Below are 21871 nucleotides of genomic sequence, written 5' to 3' on the forward strand. Positions count from 1 at the left end.
CTCTTTATGGTCCCCTCCTGGTTTGCCCCAGTTCATCCCAGTTCTTGAAATCTGCTTGGTGGGAGTGGAGCGGGTGAGAGGAGTTGTGGTCTGTATTCTTTCTGGAAAGAAATATTTCAAACAGCCCAGCCCCCACCCCAACTCATTTACAATGTCCTGAAAGGAGCATTAACTTCTGAACTTTTTATCCTTTCCATTTCACATAACTTACCCTTCATAGTCTTTTTTTTTTTTTAATTTTATTTTTTTTATTTTTGGCCACCCCACAGCACATGGAGTTCCTAGGCCAGGAATCAGACCCAAGCTGCAACTGCGACCCACACCACAGCCACAGCGATGTTGGATACTTTAACCCACTGTGCCGGGCTGGGGATCCAACTCAAGCCCTGGCACCACAGAGATGCCATCAATCCCATTACACCACAGTGGGAACTCTCAGTCTTTTTTATTGGTGTAAAATATACACAACATAAAATTTACCATTTGGACCAGTTCCCAGTGTACGGTGCAGTGGCATTAAGTACATTCACAATGTTGTGCAACCATCACCACCATCAACCTCCAGAACTTTTCGTAGCTAACAAAACTGAAACTCTGTACCCATTGAACAGTAACTCCTCCTTCCCAGGCCCTAATAACCACCATTCTACTGTCTTTATGAGTTTGACTATTCTAGGTACCTTATATTAGTGGAATCAGCTAATATTTGTCCTCTCTGATTGGCTTATTTCACTTAGCATAATATCTTCAAAGTTCATCCAAGTTGTAGCCTGTGTCAGAAATTCATTCCTTTTTAAGGCTGACTAATATTCCATTGTGCATATTTACCTCAGGTTGTTTATCCATTCATCAGGTGATAGACACCTGAGCTACTATGAATAATGTCACTCTGACCATAGGTGAGCAAGTATCTCTGAGTCCCTACTCTCAATTCTTTCGGGTCTTTCAGGCCCAGGGAGAATATAGATCTGCTCTAGTGGAGGGTTTCCCAATTGCCCTTGTTACGGCTTACAAAGAAATATTTGTTTGGCTCCTTGGGATAACTCGAGGGGTTGGGAGCCCACACTCGGTACATGGACAGGGAATTCTGTGATCTGGGCAGCCACACCCTCCAGATTCTGACCCCACCAAGTGGCGCTTAGTGTGTAGACACCCTGGGTGTAGGTGGTGGGCCAAAGTGTCCTACAGAGCTGTCACCTCCTCTCTTTCCACATGCCCTCTTAGAAAACCCATCCTTCTGTGGCCACAGGGTGGGAGACACTGGGCCCTAGCGCCCCTGGCCACAGCTGCCTGGAACAGTGGGGTACATGTGAAATCAAACACTCTCTGGAGCCAGCAGAGGTCAGGACACCCACGCCAGCAGTCTGGTATGGCAGCTGAGCTCGAAGAGCATGTCAGTATCAGGCTGAGGCTGCCCTTGGAGATGCTGGGGTAAGGGAGCTGAGGAACCAGTCTGGATAGGGAAGGGCGACAGAAGCAAGACCAGAGCTGCGTGAGGGCAGACGCTAGAGGAGAGGACGGGAGAGAGGACAGGGAGAGGAGCACTGGGGGGTGGGAAGGGGTGGGAATGCTTCCTCGAGACTCATTTTCTTCAAGGTCAGTCAGCTCTTTGTCCTGCATTTTGCTTTTGTGAAAGTTAACTCTGTCTGCAGGAGTTCCCGCTGTGCTTCAGCGGAAATGAATCTGACTAGTAACCATGACGATGCAGTTCGACCCCTGGCTTCACTCAATGGGTTAAGGATCCAGCATTGCCATGAGCTGTGGTGTAGGTTGCAGACTTGGCTTGGATCTGGCATTGCTGTGGCTCTGGCGTAGGCCGGCGGCAACAGTTCTGACAAGACCCCTAGCCTGGGAACCTCCATATGCCGCGGGTGCCACCCTAAAAAGACAAAAAACAAAACAAACAAAAAAAAAAACTGCAAAACAAACCTCCTTCCCTTGAGGTGGTTGGGGGACATATGTTCCTGGAAGGTGCAGGAGACTGGGGCCTGCTGGGGGAAAACTATATGGTGAGGAAGCTGGAAAGTCAGATGCAGCACCCGGGACAGTAACACAGTTGCCACCAAGACAGCACAGAATGCTTCTTTTTTAAATAGTTTATTAATCTGTTTGGCCAAACAGGTAATGGAAACTGAGAATAATAATTTGCTAAAAAGTTCAGGTCATGAATGCCCCTTTCCCCTAAGAAACAAAAGACTCCATGGTTACAGAGTGCACCATTGGGTTATGACAACATTTCAAAATAAGGTTTCCATTTCTGATGTAACAATGTAAACTTCAAAAATAGTAAACTCTAACCCCCTTGTCCCTCTTTACAGATCTATCATAGATAGAATTTTCTGGCAGACCTAAATTGTATAAGTAAACAGCCTGGTGCTTAAAAGTTTCGTAAAAAGGTTTGCAGATTCGGTAAGTAATTTTTCGGTCTTGGTCAAATGGTAAAAGCAACCAGCAATTCATCTTCCGCGGAGTCCACCTCGTATGCACACCGTGACCCGTGTTTCCACTACACTGGTCATCCGCTTTGCCGTGTTTGTACACACACACACATTTATATAGTGTTTTATTTGTTTCTAAAGATTTCTACATCTAAATGATAAGACGGCGCCGGTGACTTATAATGTCACCTCGCTTCACATAGGTAAAGACGAAAATTCTGTAGAAGGCACTGTAATTTCTCTTGCACGATCTTACACAGACACGTGAGAGCAAGCCAGCAGGGGCTGAGACTTAACCTTCCCTTCCCATTCCCTGGCTCGGTCTGTCCTCCTCCAACTGCCACCCCCAGCTTCGCCACAGTCCATGGGTTTTGATGCCTTTAACCTTTTCGGCTCCACCCCCTCACATCCCATCTACCCATCCATCCAGCTATCCATCTCTCCAAATTAACGTAGAGTTATCTTTTGGTTCATTGAAATCCCTTAGAATTAAGAGTACAGCTCTGGTATATGACAAAATATGACCTACCATAGCTGAAAAATAATCACAGTGTGCAATGTCGTAGTCAGCTGCGAAGGTGCAAAACATTTGCCCTGCCTTGTCAAGAACGCCCGTCCTCCGAAACAGTCTAGGCAAGGATCAGCTGAACCCGCTTCACATTCATTTAAAAAGTGCGGAGAGCTGCCGCTTTTCGCTTTCGGACTGAATTGGTACCCTTAAGGGAAAGGTCTGATGTGAAAAAAGTGCAAGCAATTTGGACATGCCAATAAATACCGTAGAACTTACCGCAGATTAACCAAAACTGTACAGGTATGTACACCTCGCCAAACTGAGGTTCCCCCTGTCAGGCACGGATCCCAATCACCACCGTGAGCGGCCCCGCAGGGTCCCAGAGCCGGGCCTCAGCGGGCGAAGGAGGGCCGGGCCCTTCTGCTCTTGCTCTGCGGCCCCAGGCCCACGTCCGCGCCGCCCTCGGCCGCCTCCTCCTTCTTCCTCACTTTGAGGCGCGTGAGCAGCTTGATCAGCCAGACGTCCCACTCCTCCGGCAGGAGCAGGAGGAGGAAGCCCAGGCCGATGATGATGATGGCGATGACCCGGACCCCGTTGAAGACGATCTTACTGGTGTAGTGATCGACCACTGCGGAGACGGAGAAGGCGGGTCACTCGGGAGGCGGGGCCCAGGCTGGGCGGGGGCGGGGCCCCAGAGGGCGGGGCCGTGGGCGCCCCTGGCAGTGGGTGACCACCAGCCGGGCGGGCGTTGCCTCGGGCGGATCACCCTTAACTTGGGAAACCCTGCCTGGTGTGAGGCCCGGCACGGTGCTTCGCCTCCCCAAACTGACCTGGCACCTTAGTTCCGACATTGATTTGTGTGAGAGACAAAATGAAACAGAGGGCAGTTGGAGGGGTGTGTGTGTGTGTGTGTCTGTGTGTGTATACACCAGAGTTAAATGTACCCATCTCTGGGGTGGCAGGATAATTAAAACGTTATTGCTTTCTTTATATTCTTGATACTTTTCACATTTTCTATAGTGATATACTTTTATAGTTTAAAAGCACTATATATATAATGAATAAAGGATCATCCTACCTACAAAACAGAAGCAGACCAGGGACATGGAGAGCAGGCTTGTGGTTGCCAGGGCAAAGGGGAGAGGGAGTGGGCTGGACTGGGAGCTTGGGGTTGGTGGCTGCAAACTGTTATATTTGGAATGGATGGGCAATGGGGTCCTGGTGTGTAGCACTGGGAACTGTGTGTGATTGGGTCACTTTGCTGTATAAGAGAAACTGAAGAAATATTGTAAGTCAACCATACTTTAATTAAAAAAAATTACCAACATAAAAAAACCAAAGAAAAACAAATCAGGGAGTTCCCCTTGTGGCTCAGCAGAAACGAATCTGACTAGTCTCCATGAGGATGTGGGTTCAATCCCTGGCCTCGCTCAGTGGGTTAAAGGGCTGGCATTGCTGTAAGCTGTGGTGTAGGCTGCAGATGCAGCTTGGATCTCGTGTTGCTGTGGCTATAGCATAGGCCGGCAGCTACAGCTCCAATTCGACCCCTACCCTGGGAACTTCCATTTGCCACGAGTGCCGCCCTAAAAAGCAACAAGAAAAAAAAAAGAAAAGAAAAAACAAACAAATCAAATCAATTACCTATCAAATTAATAAAGTTTTAAGATGCTAAATATATATTATGTATAATATAATATACATAATATATATATAATATAAATGTACATATATAGTATATGTTTGACGACCAAACCTGACTTAGTTCTTTTAAGATAATAAATATAAATTCTTGTTTCACCCCAGGGTATTATTAATGTGAAGTGGTAACACCACCTGTGTTGTCACCGACTATTAAAGTTTATTAAAGGCCCAAGAAGCTCCTTCCTGACTCACATCAAGTGAGGGAATACAATGAGAGTGGGACTTGTGCCAGTTGATACAAATCCAAATTGTCGTGCTTTTCATAAGTAAAGATTGAAAATCTTTCAAATATTGGTTTTCTTTTCTTTTCATTTTCTTTCTCTCTTAACTAAACCAAAAAAAGCAAATTTGAAGCCTGTCTCCACACAAGGGAGAACCAGTTGGCTTTTATCTCATTTTGTGGAAGAGGGTTTTCTGAATGCAGCTTTTGAAACTGGACGTGCTGGACCCTGTCCCCCATCTCGCCGAGTGAGGGCTGCCCTGTTGTCCCCCTTCGTGTTCTGCCATGTCCTCCTGCCCCCTCCGCTCCTTCATCCTCCCTCGCCCAACTCTCCCCTTGGTGGGCAGAGAGGTAAAAGTTAAACCTAAAAAAACCACTTAGTAGTGGTTTTCTGGAGTTAGTAGCCGTTTTCTGGAGTTAAAGTGTCTCCTTTGTCTCACTAGAATTCAGAAGTCCTTTTTTTTTAATATTGGCAGAATAGCCTGTTAATTCACAAATGGGGACAGTTAATTAGCAAGTCCCATGAGCTGCACCACAGAGGGCGTCAGGGCACGTCAGGAAGCTGGGTAAGCCCTTTGCCCCAACAGGTCAGGCAGCAGATCCTTTGCTTCTTGCTCTGAGTGTGATTGCTTCCTCGGGCGTGTTATTGAGCCTCTCACACTGCAGGTAAGTCGTAAGTCGTAAGAGGATTTGGATTTGTCTCTGGCACACCTGGCTGTGCAACAGGGTCAAAGCAGATTCTGTACAAGGGCCCCCTGGAATGTGCCTCCTCAAAACAGGAACACCGTGTGACTCTATAGGCGCAGTGAGATGCAGGGGGACTAGGTTGCTGAGCTGTTTTTCAGGAGCCTGTGGGGTGTGGAGACTGACAGGCTGGACCACTTTTTATCAGCTCTCTGGGAGCTCTGGGCTTTCTGCCTTTGGGAAGTGCCTCAGATCATTTCATGTGGTCCTCAGACACAGGGACACCCTTCACTTCCACGGGACAGGCGGAGGCCCAGAGAGGTGAAGCGTGGGGAGTGCCATCCTCCAGACAGCAGAGGGGAGGCCTATACAGAACGTGAGGGGTGGCACATGAGAGAAGCCAAACCTCAGGAAGAGGTTCAGGAAGTTGAGAGCGGCTGCGCCTGGGCTTCCAGGCATATTAACCAGACTGGGGAATTCCCATTGTGGCGCAGAGGAAATGACTCCGACTAGTACCCATGACGTTTTGGGTGTGATCCCTGACCTCGATCAATGGGTTAAAGGATCTGGCATTGCCATGAGCTGTGGCGTAGGTCACAGACGGGGCTTGGATCTGGCATTGCTGCAGCTGCGGTGTAGGCCAGCAGCTGTAGCTCCGATTGGACCCCTAGCCTGGGAACCTTCACATGCTTCGGGTGTGGCCCTAAAAAGCAAACAACCACAACAACAACAAATAAACAAACAAAAAACAAACAAAAAACCCCCAGCCGACTGAACAGGATAAAGGTTGCCATTTCCCTGGGGGGGGATTCCTCTAATGGCCTGAAAGGGAGCAAGTGGGAGATGGCTTTGGAGGGCGCTGTGCCAAGACCAAGGGGTGATGTGATTCACAAATAGATCCTATAGGGATGCCGAGGGTGAGGCAGGGGGATTCTAGGAAGCAAATCCCAAATCACAGCAGAATGAGGCAGGAAAAGGAAGGGGGAGGGAGCAGGTGATGACAAGCTTTGAAAGAGCTGCCACGGGGCATGTGGTACGTCCCTGGTGAAAGACAAAGCAAGACACTGAGTAGCTGGGCAGAAGGCTAACTTCTGGGAAGCAGGAAACAATGTTTATGCTCCTGCAGTTTGCAGACACGCCCCTACGTCACACCTGCCATACCCTGAGCTTACTTTCTCTCCTAGAAAGCCACTGACAATAATTAAAAATTTTTCCTGCTGCACATTTGTGTATACTTATTTTTTTTCCTTTCTTTCTTTCTTTCTTTTTTTTTCAGGGCCACACCCGCGGCATATGGGGGCTCCCAGTCTAGGGGTTAAATTGGAGCTGTAGTTTCCGGCCTAAGCCACAGCAACATCAGATCTGAGCCGCCTCTGTGACTTACACCACAGCTCACGGCAATGCCAGATCCTTAACCCACTAAGTGAGGCCAGGGGTTGAACCCTCGTCCTCATGGATACTTCTCAGATTCGTTTCTGCTGAACCACGATGGGAACTCCCTGTGTATACTTTCTAATGATAGCAATGATATTCATCTCTTGACCCCCCCCAGTGCCAGTTCGAATCGAGATGGCTTTCAACTTTCTGAATCTTGGTGTGGTAAGTGAAAATCCGCCCATTAGGGAGAAAATACCGCATGTATCCCAAATATCAACATTTCACCTAAGTGCTTTCTTTCTCTATAGAAGGATAAACATGCCTTAGCACAGCAAGAATAGATATGAGTATGTGTGAGTATGTGTATGTGTGTGTGTGTGTGTGTGTGTGTGTGTGTTTACGAGCAGATCCAGAAGGCCGTGGAGGTTTACCTGCATTCACAGGTACACTGAGGACGATTCCAAGAGACATCAGAGTGGGATAGGTAACAGCAATTCCAAAATTTAATACAATATTGAATGCTGAAATAAAGAATAAAAAAGTGGGTGTTATTCACCACTATCCCTGGGAGGCAGAGGCGTTTTGCCCTTTACTCTGACTCAGTGAACCTGGGATTCCTGCAAGGGTTCCAGGACTGCGGACTAGGGTCAGACATCCTGGTTCTTCAGCTCTCCTCTCTTCCCTAAGCTCTGAAGAAGGGAAAGAAGTTCAGAAAGGGCGGTTACCAGGGAGAACCATCAGAAAAGAGGACTGGGGCCAGCCTAACTCAGCCCATCAACTTTTCTCTGTTGCTGGCAGTGCTTCTGGGCTGCGTATGAAAGGGAGCTTTGGGACAGACGTTGTTAGAAGGAAAAGGCATGAGGCGTGTCCTTGGTTGCTTTTCTGCTTAGGACCAGCCTTATATCAAGTAACAGTGATGAGGACACGAATACTTAGGATCATTGATAATATTCACTGACCATTACCAGGCAGTGTTCTGGGAGCGCCACATACATTAATTTACCAACTTCCTAGCAGCCTCATAAAGAATGTGCCTTGACTAGTAGATGACACACGGCACCCTGGGCTGCCAGTTCACTGTTCAGAGCAGCCAGGACCACGAGTGGTTCTGGATTAGACTCCAGTGTCACCACTACAAAGGCTTCCACACAATGACCTAGATAAGCCCCAGAAACTTTAGGATGAAAACACACTAGCTTTTCTCCTTCAGAAGATGGGTTTCCAGACTGCACTCAAGCGGCGCGGCTTCTGCTGTCAGTCCCTGCTTGCTGGGGATTCTGACAGGGGGATGGCCACTTACTCAATAAAAGGACTGAAAATCCACAAAGGTTTCCCCATGGAATGTCATCGAAAGAGCTCCAGTGTTCCACTTTGGTAAAGTAGAGGATGATAGGAATACAGGTGATGAAGACGATATTGAAAACACCCAGAACGGACAAAAATAAGGCAGCTTCTCCAAACTTAGCACTGCCCAGGAGGAGCTTGAACAGAACCTGCAGGAAAGAGCAGAGGGGGAGGGGTGACGGCGGGCCTGGGACCCCAACTCCCCACGGCAAAGAGGGTACACTCGATAAGCGGGGGCTGGACAGCCCTGTGATGGGTAAATTCCTTCTATGCAGCCTTCAGCGAAGGGCAGTGGGATTTCCCTACACTCAGCAACATCACCACGGAGAATGACTCTCCCAGCACAGAGAGGGCAGCTTCCAGAATCATGGGTTTTCACATCAGTCTGCTCTGTATTCACGACACCACATCCCAGCTTCAGAGCACTGAAGACGGGGAAGCCACCTTGATTAGAAGGATCTGCCATGATGACACATCCCTCTGGGTGACCCCTACCGTTGATCTCTGACCTTGCACCACACGGTTTGAAAACTACCACCCCCAAGAAAAAGGGCTTTGGCTGCAAAGCCATTTCCTGTACGTCAAAGGGGGAGGGATTATAACACGCAGGGCCCATCTCTGCTCTGTCCCACCGTCTCCATTCCAGACCTGGCATGGCTTTTAGTGGAACCCACCCAACTTTGATTTCTTGCACCTGTTCTTTTTTGCACATATTTCAGAGGCATAAAAAGTGAGGGGAGGGACAAAAGTGACTGGAGTGGCCAGAAGCTGAGCTCACAGAGGCAGAAGACCCCAGTTCACCATGTTTAAGGAGTGGATGGACCAATATTAATCTCTGCAGTGATGTCCCTCTGACTTTCCTCCTTCATTTTCCAGCCAGTTTACATCTCTTTCGAGTATTTCTGGGCATTTCTAGGCAGGAAGCATGGAAAGGGCCATACGGTAAATTGCTTTCAATCTTCCACCTACTGGCCTCTCTGGATAAAGATCAGGGGATGGAAGAGATGGAAATGCAAGTCCAAATGAGAATATGTGGTGTTCCCGCTGGGGCACAGTGGGTTAAGAGTCTGACCGTAGCAGCTCAGGTCGCTTTGGAGTGTGGATTTGACCCCAGCCTGGTGCAGTGGCCATTGCTGCAGCTGTGGCATAGGTCACAGGTCAGATCCAGTCTCTGGCCCGGAAGCTCCGTATGACATGGGTATGGCCATAAAAATCACTCACTCACTCACTCAATCAATCAATCAGAATATTTGTGTTCATCGTGGATGGGGTTTCTATGTGCTCTCTGCTTCCCATTAGCATGCAGCTCACTGAAGACAGCAGAGTGTGGCCCTTTTACTGTTTTCTGCATGTGGGCAGTGGCTTTGCAGTCACAGACTCCACATCCTCTGGGTAAAATGTGTCCCAGAGAAGGAAGACGGCCTGTGTGTCTCTCTCTGTGGGCAGTGAGGGCAGGGAGCTGAGGAAGGGTGAGAAGGCACAGTTATTTCACCTTCCAAAAGCTTCTAGTGTGTTTTTCCCAGTGCTGGGAAAATACACAGAAAACACTTATGCCGTGACCCCTGGGTACATGTTAGCTACTTGATACGGTTAATAGAGAGCAGAGGTGAGAGTTGGAGTCCCGCCTCCCCCCGCCATACCCAGGGCAAGCCCAGTGGGCTGGCGCCCTGAGCCTACCTTATAGAGGGCGGACATGGACGCGGAGCCCACCACCAGGGCGATGCCGATGACCGAGTGGCTGTGGAAGCCATCGGCGTAGGTCATCATCACGATCCCAGCAATGGCGAGGATGGCGGCCACGATCTGGATGGGAGGAAGACACGGTGGTCAGGGTGGTGGGTGGCAGGGAACCAGAGGGGCTCCCTGAGTGCCAAGGAGGTGGGGGGAGGGCACGAGAAGGCCACGACGGGAGGGGTGGTCCTTTTCAGTCCTTTGGAAACCCAGCGAGGCTGCTCTCCCGTCTAAATAAATATCCGCCCCTGCTTGAAAGGAGCACCCGGTGAAGGCCAGCATGACCCCGGAACAGGAAACGGCTGGCAGCAGGAAGGAGTGCCGTGGGTCAGTATCACATGGTGGCCAGTCACCATGATCCTGGGCACCCGAGCGGAGGGGGCCATAATCCCAAAGACAGGTTATCTGGTCATGACCACGCCTGGTGGGCAACACCTGGAAACCACCACTGCGCTCCTTCCCAACCTTCCCAAAGCACCTCCTGGGGTCACGCTTTCAAGTACTTCCCATCTCAACAGCGAGGACATTGTGACGGTCACATGTCTCGGCCCATTTTACATGCCAGCAGTAGGATTATCTAAGAGAGCTCGTGTCACTCACCAATCAGCGCTACACACCCTGTCCTAACCCCGGCGTGCAGTTTCTCGGGGGGGCTGCTGCTGGCCTGACCCCCACGGCCCCCCTCAATCCCGTCCTCATCCAGATACAAACTTCTCAGATGGAATGATGCTCCAGGGACTCAGACACAGTCCTGATGTGCAAAGTCAAACTGTCGGAGCACATGAGCCATTAACTTGGGAAAGCATTTCGCAAAGGAGAAACACATTAACATCCAGAATAAGTACAAGTTCCTCCCCCCCCCCCCAATTTTGGCTGCCCCACAGCATATGGAGTTCCCAGGCTAGGGATCAGATTTGAGATGCAGTCATGACCTAAGTTGAAGCTGAGGCAATGCCGGATCCTTAACCCACTGTGCCGGGCCGGGGATCGAACCTGCACCCTAGGGCTCCCAAGGCACTGCCAATCCTGTTCTACCATAGCGGGAACTCCAAGTACAAGTTCTAATCAAATTGGCTGGGGAGCTCCCTTAATGTCGCTGAGGGGCAGGAGGGGCTACTGTAGGGAGAACACAGGGAGGGCAGAACACACATGTGCAGGACAAGCTTTGACTCTTGGATTTACCAGTTTTCTCTCATGGGTTGTTCAAAACTGACCTCTGCTCTCTATCAACCATATTGAGTAGCTAACATCTACCCAGGGGTCATGGGATAAGTGTTTTCTGTGTATTTTCTCATTTTACCTTCCAAATACGTGGCTATTATCATTCATTTCATTTTATAGACAGGACTACTCAGGCTCAGAGAGGTTCCGTAACTTGCCCAAAGTCACAGAGCTGCTGGGTGGCAGAGCAAGGACACACACTTCATGTCCCATTGCAAAGTCAGTGTTTATATATACACACAGAAAGCATGACTCACGTAATAAACCACTGCTAACTCAACTCGGAGATCTGAAGGGAGAGTTTCTGCAGGCTCGAAACAACACGTTTAGATGAGTGAAAGATAATGTGGTTGAGCCTCAGTTTGAGGTAGAGACTTCTGGTGCTTTCCTCCTGCAGTATTTTCACATAACGCTCTGTCCACCCACACCACAGAGGCCCTGGGGAGAGCAGGTGACTGTCAATTCCCAGAGAAGCGCCAGCCCTGCTCTGTCTACCTGCTGTTCCTAGTTTAATGGTTCACTCTTAGCCGCATCATTCTGCATCACGCAAGGCATGTATTTTATATTCAAATGCTACAGGTGGTGCCATGACTCTTCACTAAGCAAAGGAAGCAGGTACCAGACTTTTCCCCAGAACAAAGGGCTGGAGAAGCAGCAGGAGGTCACGGAGGTGTGGGTTCTGCTCAGAGGACACACAGGGGACAAGGACGCTGGGTCCTTCTACCTGGCTGGGCAGCCAGGTCAACAGAACCAACCAGAAAAGGAAGGAAGGACAGAGGGGAAGGCAGCTGCCTTGCAGAAGATGCAGCGCATTTCCAAAGGTTCTCAAGACTTTCCAAACATAAAGATGAAATTGGAGGAAATAAAGGAGAACAAGGGGTATCGTGACCTGAAGATTGACAAGGCAGATTGCGGATCTCTTCCTCTTTTTTCTCCATTGATTAAATCATCAACAGCTAAAAGCTTCTGTCTGAGCTGTGCTGTGCACAAGAGCTGAGGGAAGAGGCGAGACATAGAGGGTGTGGGTGGCCACTGGTCTTCCAGCCAACATTTGAGACGCCCAGGCCAGTGGGGTGTGGGGTCTCTGCCAGGTGGAGGTGGGGTCAAGCACCCCTCTCTCCCAGTTCACACCTCCAGGTTTTCTTCTGCTTTTGGGGGGCAGGGGGCAGTCCCAGCAGCCACAGGGCACAGGATTTTTTTTTTTTTTTTTTTTTTTTTAGCTTTTTAGGGCCATACCCATGGCATATGGAAGTTCCCAGACCAGGGGTCAAATTAGAGCTCCAGCTGCTAGCCTACGTCACAGCCACAGCAATGCAGGATCTGAACCGCATCTGCAACCTATGCCAGATCTGGGCCGCATCTGCGACCTACACCACACCTCATGGCAACACTGGATACCTAACCCACTGAGTGAGGCCAGGGATCGAACCTGTGTCCTCATAGATACTAGTTGGGTTGTTACTGCTGCACCACAACAGGAAATTCCCACAAGTCACAGGATTGACTGCCCCAGCCACAGGGCACACTCTCTGGGCACCAGCAGCCCTGTTAGGACTCCCAGCCCCGAGCCTGGCGCTTGACCAACACACTAGAGGGGAAGCTGGTGGCTTACCTCGCTTCCAATGCCCCTTCCCCAGCCTGAAGTCCCTTTGAAGATTCCAGTTCTCTCTTTTCTTTTTATGGCCACACCTGTGGCATTTGGAAGTTCCCAGGCTAGGGGCTGAATCAGAGTTGCAGCTGCCAGCTTACACCACAGCCACAGCAAAGCCATATCCTAGCTGCATCTATGACCTACGCTGCAATTTGTGGTGACCCTGGATCCTTAACCCACTGAATGAGGCCAGGGATGGAACCCGCATCCTCACAGACACTATGTAGGGTTCTTAACATGCTGAGCCACACAAGGAACTCTTTTAAAAAGTAAGTGCATAGTTTGTATTTCACATCCTAACATGTCTGGGCTTCTGGGTTCCTATTTGGAAATGCCCCCTATCTACTTCCTATGCTGGGTCGACCTCTCAGGAGGGCCAGTCCTGTGTGTCCTGGTCTCAGAGGGTGCTCATCTAGAGCTGGGCCTCCCTGGGGAGGGGGCCGAGTCCAGGATGGAGTAAAGATGACGGAATGTCCCCACTTGCCCCGCCCCTGCTTTCCCACACTTTCCTGTTGCCCACCCCACCTCCCCTGTGGGTCCCGCTGAACAAGGACTTGGTGATCCAGACTGATGGGTGACCGTGGCCTGGGACCAAGGTAGGGGAAAGCCACAATCTCTCCCTTGGCTGGAGAGGAGGAAGACGTGGGCATGGGGGATGCCCAAGCCGGCGTGTTGCCGCTTAACCTCTTAACGATAGCTTTGCTGTGAGGTCATCCACGGTGACCACTGGCCGGCCCCCGGGACACTGCATTGAGCCCCAGCAGCTCACTGACATGCCCGTACCCCCTGCGGCCACACTGCTCCCCATCGGTGGTCAGGCCCAGAGGGACGGGCCACCAAGGGAGCACTGAGGAGGGAGCCACCCTCAGACCAGCTCTGCTCCCCACTCCTGCTGTGTGTCCTCTGCTAAATGGAACCCTGTTTGTGATGCATTTTAGATTTTACAGTTTGGGGCGGTTCCAAAAAGGTAAAGAACAGTCTACTTTTTAAGGTTTTCTTTTTCTTTTTGGGCTCTACCCAGAGCCTGTGGGAATTCTGGGGCCTGGAATCAAATCCTCGCCACGGCAGTGACAATGCTGCATCCTTAACCTAATGAGCCACTGGGGAACTCCCGAGCCATCAATTTTTAAGTTTTTTTTTGGCTGAACCCTTGGTACATGGAAATTCCCAGGCCAGGGGTTGAACCCGTGGCATAGCAGCAACAATGCTAGATCTTAACCACTAGGTCACTAGGGAACAGCAAGAATAATTTTTAGATATACTTCCTCTGACACTTCTCCTCCTGAGCCCTGGACTACTCTCACCGACTCCGAGAGTCTGGGGGAATTCAGACATCTTCTAGTTCACCCCTCTTGTTTCAGAGACTGGAAAGGGGTTGCAGGGCCGTGAGCCCTCCCCCCCACCAGTGCTCCCCCACACTCCGTGTGCTCTGCGTGCCCTCCCCCCGGCTGGGCTCAGATGGTGGGGGCCGGCCGCCGACAGAGAAGTTGGAGTCAGATCAATGACGTTCAGGAAGGGCCCCTGTGAAAGGCGGCAAGCATGTAATTATGAAAACCACGGCTGGAGTCTGCTGGAGAGGGGACCTGCTCTTGGAAAACGTCCAGCCCCCTAGGAATGTGCTGTTGGCGCCAGCGGGCCACGGGGGCCATGTCACAGCTGGCCCCCTTGCTCCTTGCTGGTCCCTTCTAGTTAGAAGTCTCTGCTGGAACCTCTGAGACTCTGATGGTGGTGCAGCCCATCAGCCCTTTCACTGTCCAGCTGCTGACCACAGCTGGGTAGACTTTGGCTTCCGGGGGGGCATGCTTTATGCCCCCCAAATTCTACCTGCTCTCATTCTACTGTGACTTCTGCCACACAAACACGGCTCCCTAAGTGTCAGCTTCTTTTTTTTTTTTTTCTCTCGTCTTTTTAGGGCTGCACCCCCAGCATACAAAGGTTCCCAGGCTAGGGATCCAATTGGAGCCAGCCACAGCCACAACCACAGCCACAGCAATGCGGGATCCGAGCCATGCCTATGACCTACACCATAGCTCATGGCAATGCCAGATCCTTTACCCACTGAGCAAGGCCAGGGATTGAACCCGCGACCTCATGGATACTAGTCAGATTCGTTTCCGCCGAGCCACGACGGGAATTCCATCTAAGCATCAGGTTCTGACTTTGTCAACCAGAGAAGTGGACTGACCCATCAGAGCCTGCTAATGGAGAAGGAATTAGAAGAGTAACAAGACTGAGAAAAGAGAACATTAATTGGCTTTCACGTGTAGCTATCACCTTATTTTGTTCTCACAACTATGCTATCAGATGAGTACTAACAATTTTATTTTATTTTATTTTTTTACTTTTTGTCTTTTTAGGGCTGCACCCATGGCATACGGAGGTTTCCAGGCTAGGGGTCAAATTGGACTTGCAGCTGCCAGCCTACACCACAGCCATAGGAACACAGGATCCAAGCTGTGTCTGTGACCTATACCAGCTCACGGCAACAATGGATCCTTAACCCACTGAGTGAGGCTAGAGATCGAACCTACATCCTCAAGGATATTAATTGGGTTCGTTACCTTTGCCACAATGGTAACTCCCTAACATTTTAAAATGAGGTCATTAAGGCTCAGAGTTGTTAAATAACTAGTTCAAAGCCCAAGAACCTCTAAGAGTGGACTCAACCCTCCTCATGCCATTCTGGGCTGGAGCACCTCCCTGTTGCATTATGGCCCCCAAGCCTAGAGAGCCGGGAAACGCGTGAAAAGTGCACCTAAGCTTGAGAACAAGGTTGACCAGGGGGCCAGCTTGGGCTCCTCTCAGCCACATCCGATGCTGTAAGTGGCCTCAGTCTCTGCAGCACTCGAGGCTGAACATTTGCTTCTTTCTGGTTGGTCCACGTGACCTGGCCCTGTTGATGTTTTCCAGGAACCGTGACCCTTGTAAGCCAAGTTACTGCCTTGGTAATGCACGCCCTCGCCGTCATCCCTTCCACACGCAGTGCTGGGCCTCTGTCTTGTTCTTGATATGTGTGTGCTCAGCCTTCGGGGATAGAGTCAGTTTCCTTCCAGCTCTGGAAAGGGCTCAGTGGTAGGTGCCAGCTGACCCAGCAGTCTGAGACAAAGTCTCCAAGAACTCGGGTTCGAGCTGATCTTGGGCTCAAATCTCCATCTCTTTACCAAGGGGGGGACCGTCTGGTCACTCTGGCCATGCTGGCGTCTTACTGATTTTGCTGGTTCTCTGACGCTTAAGGGAGAGAAGACACTCCACCTTGACTTGGAGTGGGTGACCTTAGGTGACAGGCCACTTACTTCTGAGAAGAGTGACGATCATTAGACCCATGACTGCCTGGTGTTTACAGGTTAGAAAATCCCACCAACAACACCGGCTCCTTGGACCTTGGTTTCAGTGCTGGCCTAGTGCTGAAGGCTTCAACATACAGCCTTGTTCCATCTACAGTGGTCAGCACGGGCCAAGTGGATCAAGTGGCCAGGATGCTAGACTGAATCACAGCTCAGGGATGCTGGGGGAAAGCCCTCTTAAAAAGCATCCAGGCAAAGAGCTGGGTGTGCCACCTCTACTCTCCAGGGGTCCAGGATGGTTTCAGTATTTTCACCTCTCTTTCTCTGAACCTTGAAAACATTGTGTCTTCTGCTGCTTCAATGCAGACTTAACCTTGAAGCATCGCTTCCTGGCAATGGCGTCACTTGGAATTGGCTTTGGTCTCAGAATCATGCCATCAAAGCTCCATGCATTCTCCTGGCTCTTTGCATCAAAATAAAGGCACCATGGGCCCTGGGACATTTGAGTCTGGAGTGTCCAGTCAGGTGGGCTGTTGGACAGATCGCCGCAGGCCAGATGGCATTTCTTGTGGAGATGTGTTCCCTGGATTATCTGCTCAAAGCTTTTCTGGGTCGGAGCACGGTGAGTTCTTATTCCAAAATTAACACTAAGCCTCAAAACAAATTTTCCCCCGGCTGCAAAAGCTAAAAATACGACCCAACAGTTGACTCATGTCCCACTGCTGTTTGAGTAACTAGGTGGGCGTGAATCCACCGTTAAGGTGATGTCACTGTTCCCAGGACAGTGAGCAGAGGACACTAAGCAGAGGGCCTGGTGCCAGCAAGGTTCACTCTAGCTGGACCACCCTTCAAAGGGACTTTTAGCCTCCAAGCTGGCCTGCATGACCAGAGGGCACAGGACGGAGTGAGTGATGCTCTGACTAAGAGCACTAGCTGCTTGGTCCAATCCTTTATGTCCTTGTTTGAGGCAAGGTGATGACGGGCAGTGGCAGCTCCTGGCCACCAGAGGGAGACAAACAGAAGCCGGCAGGATGCTGTGTCCAGGCAAAATGTCACCTATTCCTTTTATCCAGGGCTAGTCCCTCTGTTTCAGCTGCTGTTTTGTGTGTGTGTGTGTGTGTGTGTGTGTGTGTGTGTTTTAGGGCCACACCGTGGCATGTGGAGGTTTCCAGGCTAAAGATCGAATTGGAGCTACAGCTGCCGGCCTACACCACAGCCACAGCAATGTGGGATCCAAGCTGCCTCTGCAACCTATACCACTGAGGGAGGCCAGGGATCAAACCAGCAACCTCATGGATCCTAGATGGATTCGCTTCCGCTGTGCCACGACAGGAACTCCTCGGTTGCTGTTTGATAGCGCATTTGTGACTCGCTAAATGTGACTGGACTTCAGTGGAATTTACACAGTCTCAGTTGTTTTAAAAGGGGGTACTTCAGGGATAGCATTCCATTCTTCCTGTCCCTGCACAGTGTGGACAGTCTGAAGTGCGTCCGGCCTGCTTCGGCACTGAACACACGGTCCAGACCAAGGGCCCAGCAAGACTGCACATCCGTGTGGATGCGGAAGCGCCTTTGGCTTGCGGATAACTCCTACGCGTAGAGGGTAGTGATTTGCATGTTAGCAAATCGCTCTGGGCTGCAGGGCCCAGCTCCCTCCTCCCAGGTGGGCCCCCGACCTGAACGCACCAGGGAACCCTGGTTGAAATGCTTGAAATGAAAGGTGCTTTAAATGAATGCTTATCTAGAATGGGTTGCAAGCAAGAAGGTGTGCAAGAGCCAGGGCCCTGGGCTGGGCTCCTTTTCTGCTGCAAATCACAAGGGAAGTGGTCAGCGGCTGGTGCTTACAGCCCAGCACATGGAGCTAAGCAAGCCGATGGGCGGGTTTTGGTTGGCATGACCGAGTGAGGGAGGAAGACAGAGAATAAGGAACTTACCCTCACTCCCATGAACCTGTCCCTGAGAACGATCCACGAGAGCAAGAACACAAACGCTTTGTTGCAGCAGAACAACACGGAGACATCCGTAGTGTTTATTTTCTTTATTGCATGTAAGTACAGGTAGTTTGTGAGAGTCCAAAGAACACCAAAGGGTGCTGCCTTGGTAAAAAACACCTTCAAAGTCAAGCCATTGTCTCCAAAAAATCGACAGCATTCCCTAAAACAAGGAAAGAGAAGCAGTGTTATTATATTCTTGGGTCCAGGCATCGTTTTCTCCCCCTCTCCCAAGTTTGTTTACTTTTTAGCAGATGTAGGAAAGGGTGGGGCCCTTTTATTACCATTTTATAATTTTTGCTTTTTAGGACCACTGGTGTGGCATAGGGAAATTCCTAGGCTGGGGGGGGGGTCAAATCGGAGCTGTGGCTGCCAGCCTACACCGCAGTCACAGCTACGCCAGATCTGAGCTGTATCTGTGATGACACCATAGCTCATGGCAACAGTGGATCCTTAACCCACGGAGCGAAGCCAGGGACAGAACTCGCATCCTTACGGAGACTATGTCAGGTTCTTAACCCACTGAGCCACATGGGAACTCCCTATGATTATTTTGTATCAGCATCTTTCTATTACAGCCCTTCAATCGACTGCTTTAGTTCACTGAAGAAAGCGCTGCTTGAGGTTCGGCTGTGGTGGATTAGTCTTGCTGTCCATCTGGGATTTGGAAGGGATGGTTCCGGCAGAAGGCAATGTTGGGACCCTCTGATCTGAAGACGCCCCAGTTCCAAGTGACTGCCCAAGGGCTTCTGGCACTTGGTTAAGAAGACATAGACGCCTCTAGGTCTTTTTTTCCCAGGGGGGCAGATGTTGGAAGAGCACTCGCTGAATCGTATTTTCTAAAAATCTGCCCCCCAAATGGAATATCTTTTGGGATCAGGCAGCAGCTGCCATGTCTTGGGCATACTGAACACATTCTGGCTATGACAGCAGTAGGGTTAACTGCCTAGCCATTTTCTCCATGAGACCACTTTATTTTCTTTCTTTCTTTCTTTCTTTTTTGGCATCCCCGTGGCATGTGGAGTTCCTGGGCTGGGGATCAGATCTAAGCCGCAATTGCAACCTACGCTGCAGCTGTGGCAGTGCTGGATCCCTAACCTACTGTGCCAGGTCAAGGACTGAACCTGAGCCCTAGGGTCCCAGCGATGCCGCTGACCCTGTTTCGCCACAGCGGGAACTCCCATGAAGCCACTTTTAGAGTTTGTTCTTTCCCTGGCTGGAAGGTCCTGTCTCCATGCCACCTGAGAGGCTGGCACAGAAGGAAGAAACAGGTGCAAGAGCTTAGCATCTTCAGAGAGGAAGAGATGCACAAACACTGCAGAAGTTTCTTTTTTGTTTGCTTTTTAGGGCCACACCTGAAGCATATGGAGGTTCCCAAGATAGGGGTCTAATCGGAGCTACAGCTGCTGGCCTACACCACAACGCACGGCAACACTTAACCCGCTGAGCAAGGCCAGGGATCGAACCCGCAACCTCATGGTTCCTAGTCGGATTCGATTCTGCTGTGCCATGATGGGAACTCCCAGGAAATTCCCAGGTTAGGGGTCAAATGGGAGCTGTAGCTGCCAGCCTACACCACAGCCACAGCAATGTCAGATCTGAGCCATGTCTTTGACCTACACTGCAGCTCACCACAATGCCGGATGCTTAACCCACTGAGCAAGGCCGGGGATTGAACCAGCATCCTCATGGATACTAGTCAGATTACCACTGAGTGACAATGGGAACTCTGATATTGATCTAATTTAATTAAACTTAGAGGTTACTCTTCTTAAAGGGACAGAACACAGGGAGGATTTCCAAGTCTCCCTTGACTATTATAAAAAAGGATTCCCATTGTGTCAGGGGCCACACCAAGTCAATTGGACACCTCACCGATAATCTATGTTTGCCTCGGCCTGAGTGTGATGGATGTAGAAGTGGTGGGTGGGATACAGACACGGTGGGGTAGTGACAGCCCAAGGTGCTGACTGGAAGTGGGGAGGAGGGAGGGTGTCCATCCTAGAGACAAAATAGATTTCTGGGCCCAGCAGAGCGTGGCTGGCCTGTGAGGACTCATGGTCGGGGGATTACAGCTCGGGTGGTGGATCTCAGTTCTAATGAGAACCCAGGGAGCCTAGCGCCTGATGTTTTAAGACCAAAGACTGTGCACTAATCCATGTCAGCTGGCTGGGGGACATGACCCCCCCCCCCATGGCAAGGGGACACAAGAGGGATGACATCATCTCTGCCAGAGACCTCCTCTTCTTCTTTTTCCTTTTTTGCTCTATTAGGGCCACACCCACAGCATAAGGAGGTTCCCAGGCTAGGGGTCTAATTGGAGCTGTTGCCGCCGGCCTACCCCACAGCCACAGCAATGCTGGATCTGAGCCGCGTCTGCGGCTGGATCTGAGCCGCGTCTGCGACCTACACCACAGCTCACAGCAACGCTGGATCCTTAACCCACTGAACAAGGTCGGGGATCGAACCCACAACCTCATGGTTCCTAGTCGGATTCGTTAACCACTGTGCCACGACGGGAACTCCTGTCATTGAATTCAAATCAGGAAGTTCATTTATCACCTGTTATAGTCATAGTCTAGACAAGGCACTGCAGCTGATACAGACCAAGTAAACAGTCCCTCCTCTTGAAAAGATTATGGTACAACTGGGGAGATAAAACTGATTCCGCCAAAGGAAGCAATGCAGGTTTAAATAAAATCACCTATTAGATGGTGCGGCCTATAATAACACTACGGAATTCCTGTCCGGCAGAGAGAGTTGGACTGAGGGGAGAAAGTCCCATAGAAGATAAGATTTTGAGTTGAACTTTGAAGGATAGGTAGAACTTAGATAGCTGGGGTTGGGGAAGAGATGATATCCTTAGAGAGAGAAGAAATGGTCCCCACAATGCAAGAAAAAATAGTTATAACAATGGAAGTTGAAACTGCAAATTAAATATAGAATAGTCGAATTAAAAAAATTAAGAGTGAGAATATAAAGTCAAGGTAACCTCGAGGAGGAGGTGAGGGTGAGAGCGAGAGGGAAAGAGAAGGAAAGAAAAGATAAAGAGGGAAGGTCAGGCTAGAAAGTCCCATACTGAACTATAAGAAAGAGGAGTTCCCATTGTGGCTCAGCAGTTAATGAATCTGACTAGTATCCACGAGGACGGGGGTTTGATCCCTGGCCTCGCTCAGTGGGTTAAGGATCCGGCATTGCCATGAGCTGTGAGGTAGGTCGAAGACACAGCTCTGATCCCGAATGTCAGTGGCTGTGGTGTAGGCCGGAAGCTGCAGCTCCGACTGGACCCCTAGCCTGGGAACGTCCACATGCTGTGGGTGCAGCCCTAAAAAAATGATATAAAAAAAAAAACCCCAAACCAAAAACCTCCCAATAGAAGTAAAACAAAACAGGCCAAAGGATAGAAACTCATAATAGTACCAGGCATCTCAACCACAAAAATGGAAGCTAGACAGTGATGACCTTAACATTTGCCAAGGAACAATATTTTTCAAGGCAGAATTCGAAAGCCAGCCAACCATCCATCCAGCCAATAGGAGGGTAAAGATACTCTTAGGGAGGCAATACTCAAAACACTGTCTCCAAAGCCACTGAAGGATGGGTTGCACTAAAACCAGGGTGTAGACCAAGGAAGAGGAAGATAGGCCAGCCAGGGACAGGCTCCACCATGGGCAAGAGTGAAAAACTGCTTCAGGATGGCAGACAGGGGGCTGCAAAA

General features: G+C 50.1%; 1 protein-coding gene across 6 annotated transcripts in view; it reads right to left on the reverse strand.

Annotated features, from left to right (window-relative positions):
• Positions 1–228: 228 nt before the first annotated feature.
• SLC35F3 (solute carrier family 35 member F3) overlaps positions 229–21871 on the reverse strand; it is a 317890-nt gene continuing 296247 nt past the window's right edge. For 4 of the 6 annotated variants that reach the window (XM_084996903.1, XM_084996904.1, XM_005670968.4 and 1 more), the window contains 5 exons: positions 18097–18316; positions 9953–10078; positions 8232–8424; positions 7363–7452; positions 229–3577 (listed from right to left, as the gene is read on the reverse strand). In XM_084996903.1, coding sequence (XP_084853029.1) covers positions 3342–3577; positions 7363–7452; positions 8232–8424; positions 9953–10078; positions 18097–18316 — 865 coding nt within the window. In that variant the 3' untranslated portion in view covers positions 229–3341. The remainder of the gene's footprint in view (positions 3578–7362; positions 7453–8231; positions 8425–9952; positions 10079–18096; positions 18317–21871) is intronic. The other 2 variants (XM_084996905.1, XM_084996906.1) reach the window with 1 other exon arrangement.

The sequence above is a fragment of the Sus scrofa genome, chromosome 14 (assembly GCF_054392235.1).
Source record: "Sus scrofa isolate SSC_HxYL_T2T_F1_AM1 chromosome 14, Sscrofa_HxYL_maternal_Yorkshire_Landrace_v2.0, whole genome shotgun sequence".
Taxonomy (NCBI): Eukaryota; Metazoa; Chordata; class Mammalia; order Artiodactyla; family Suidae; genus Sus; species Sus scrofa.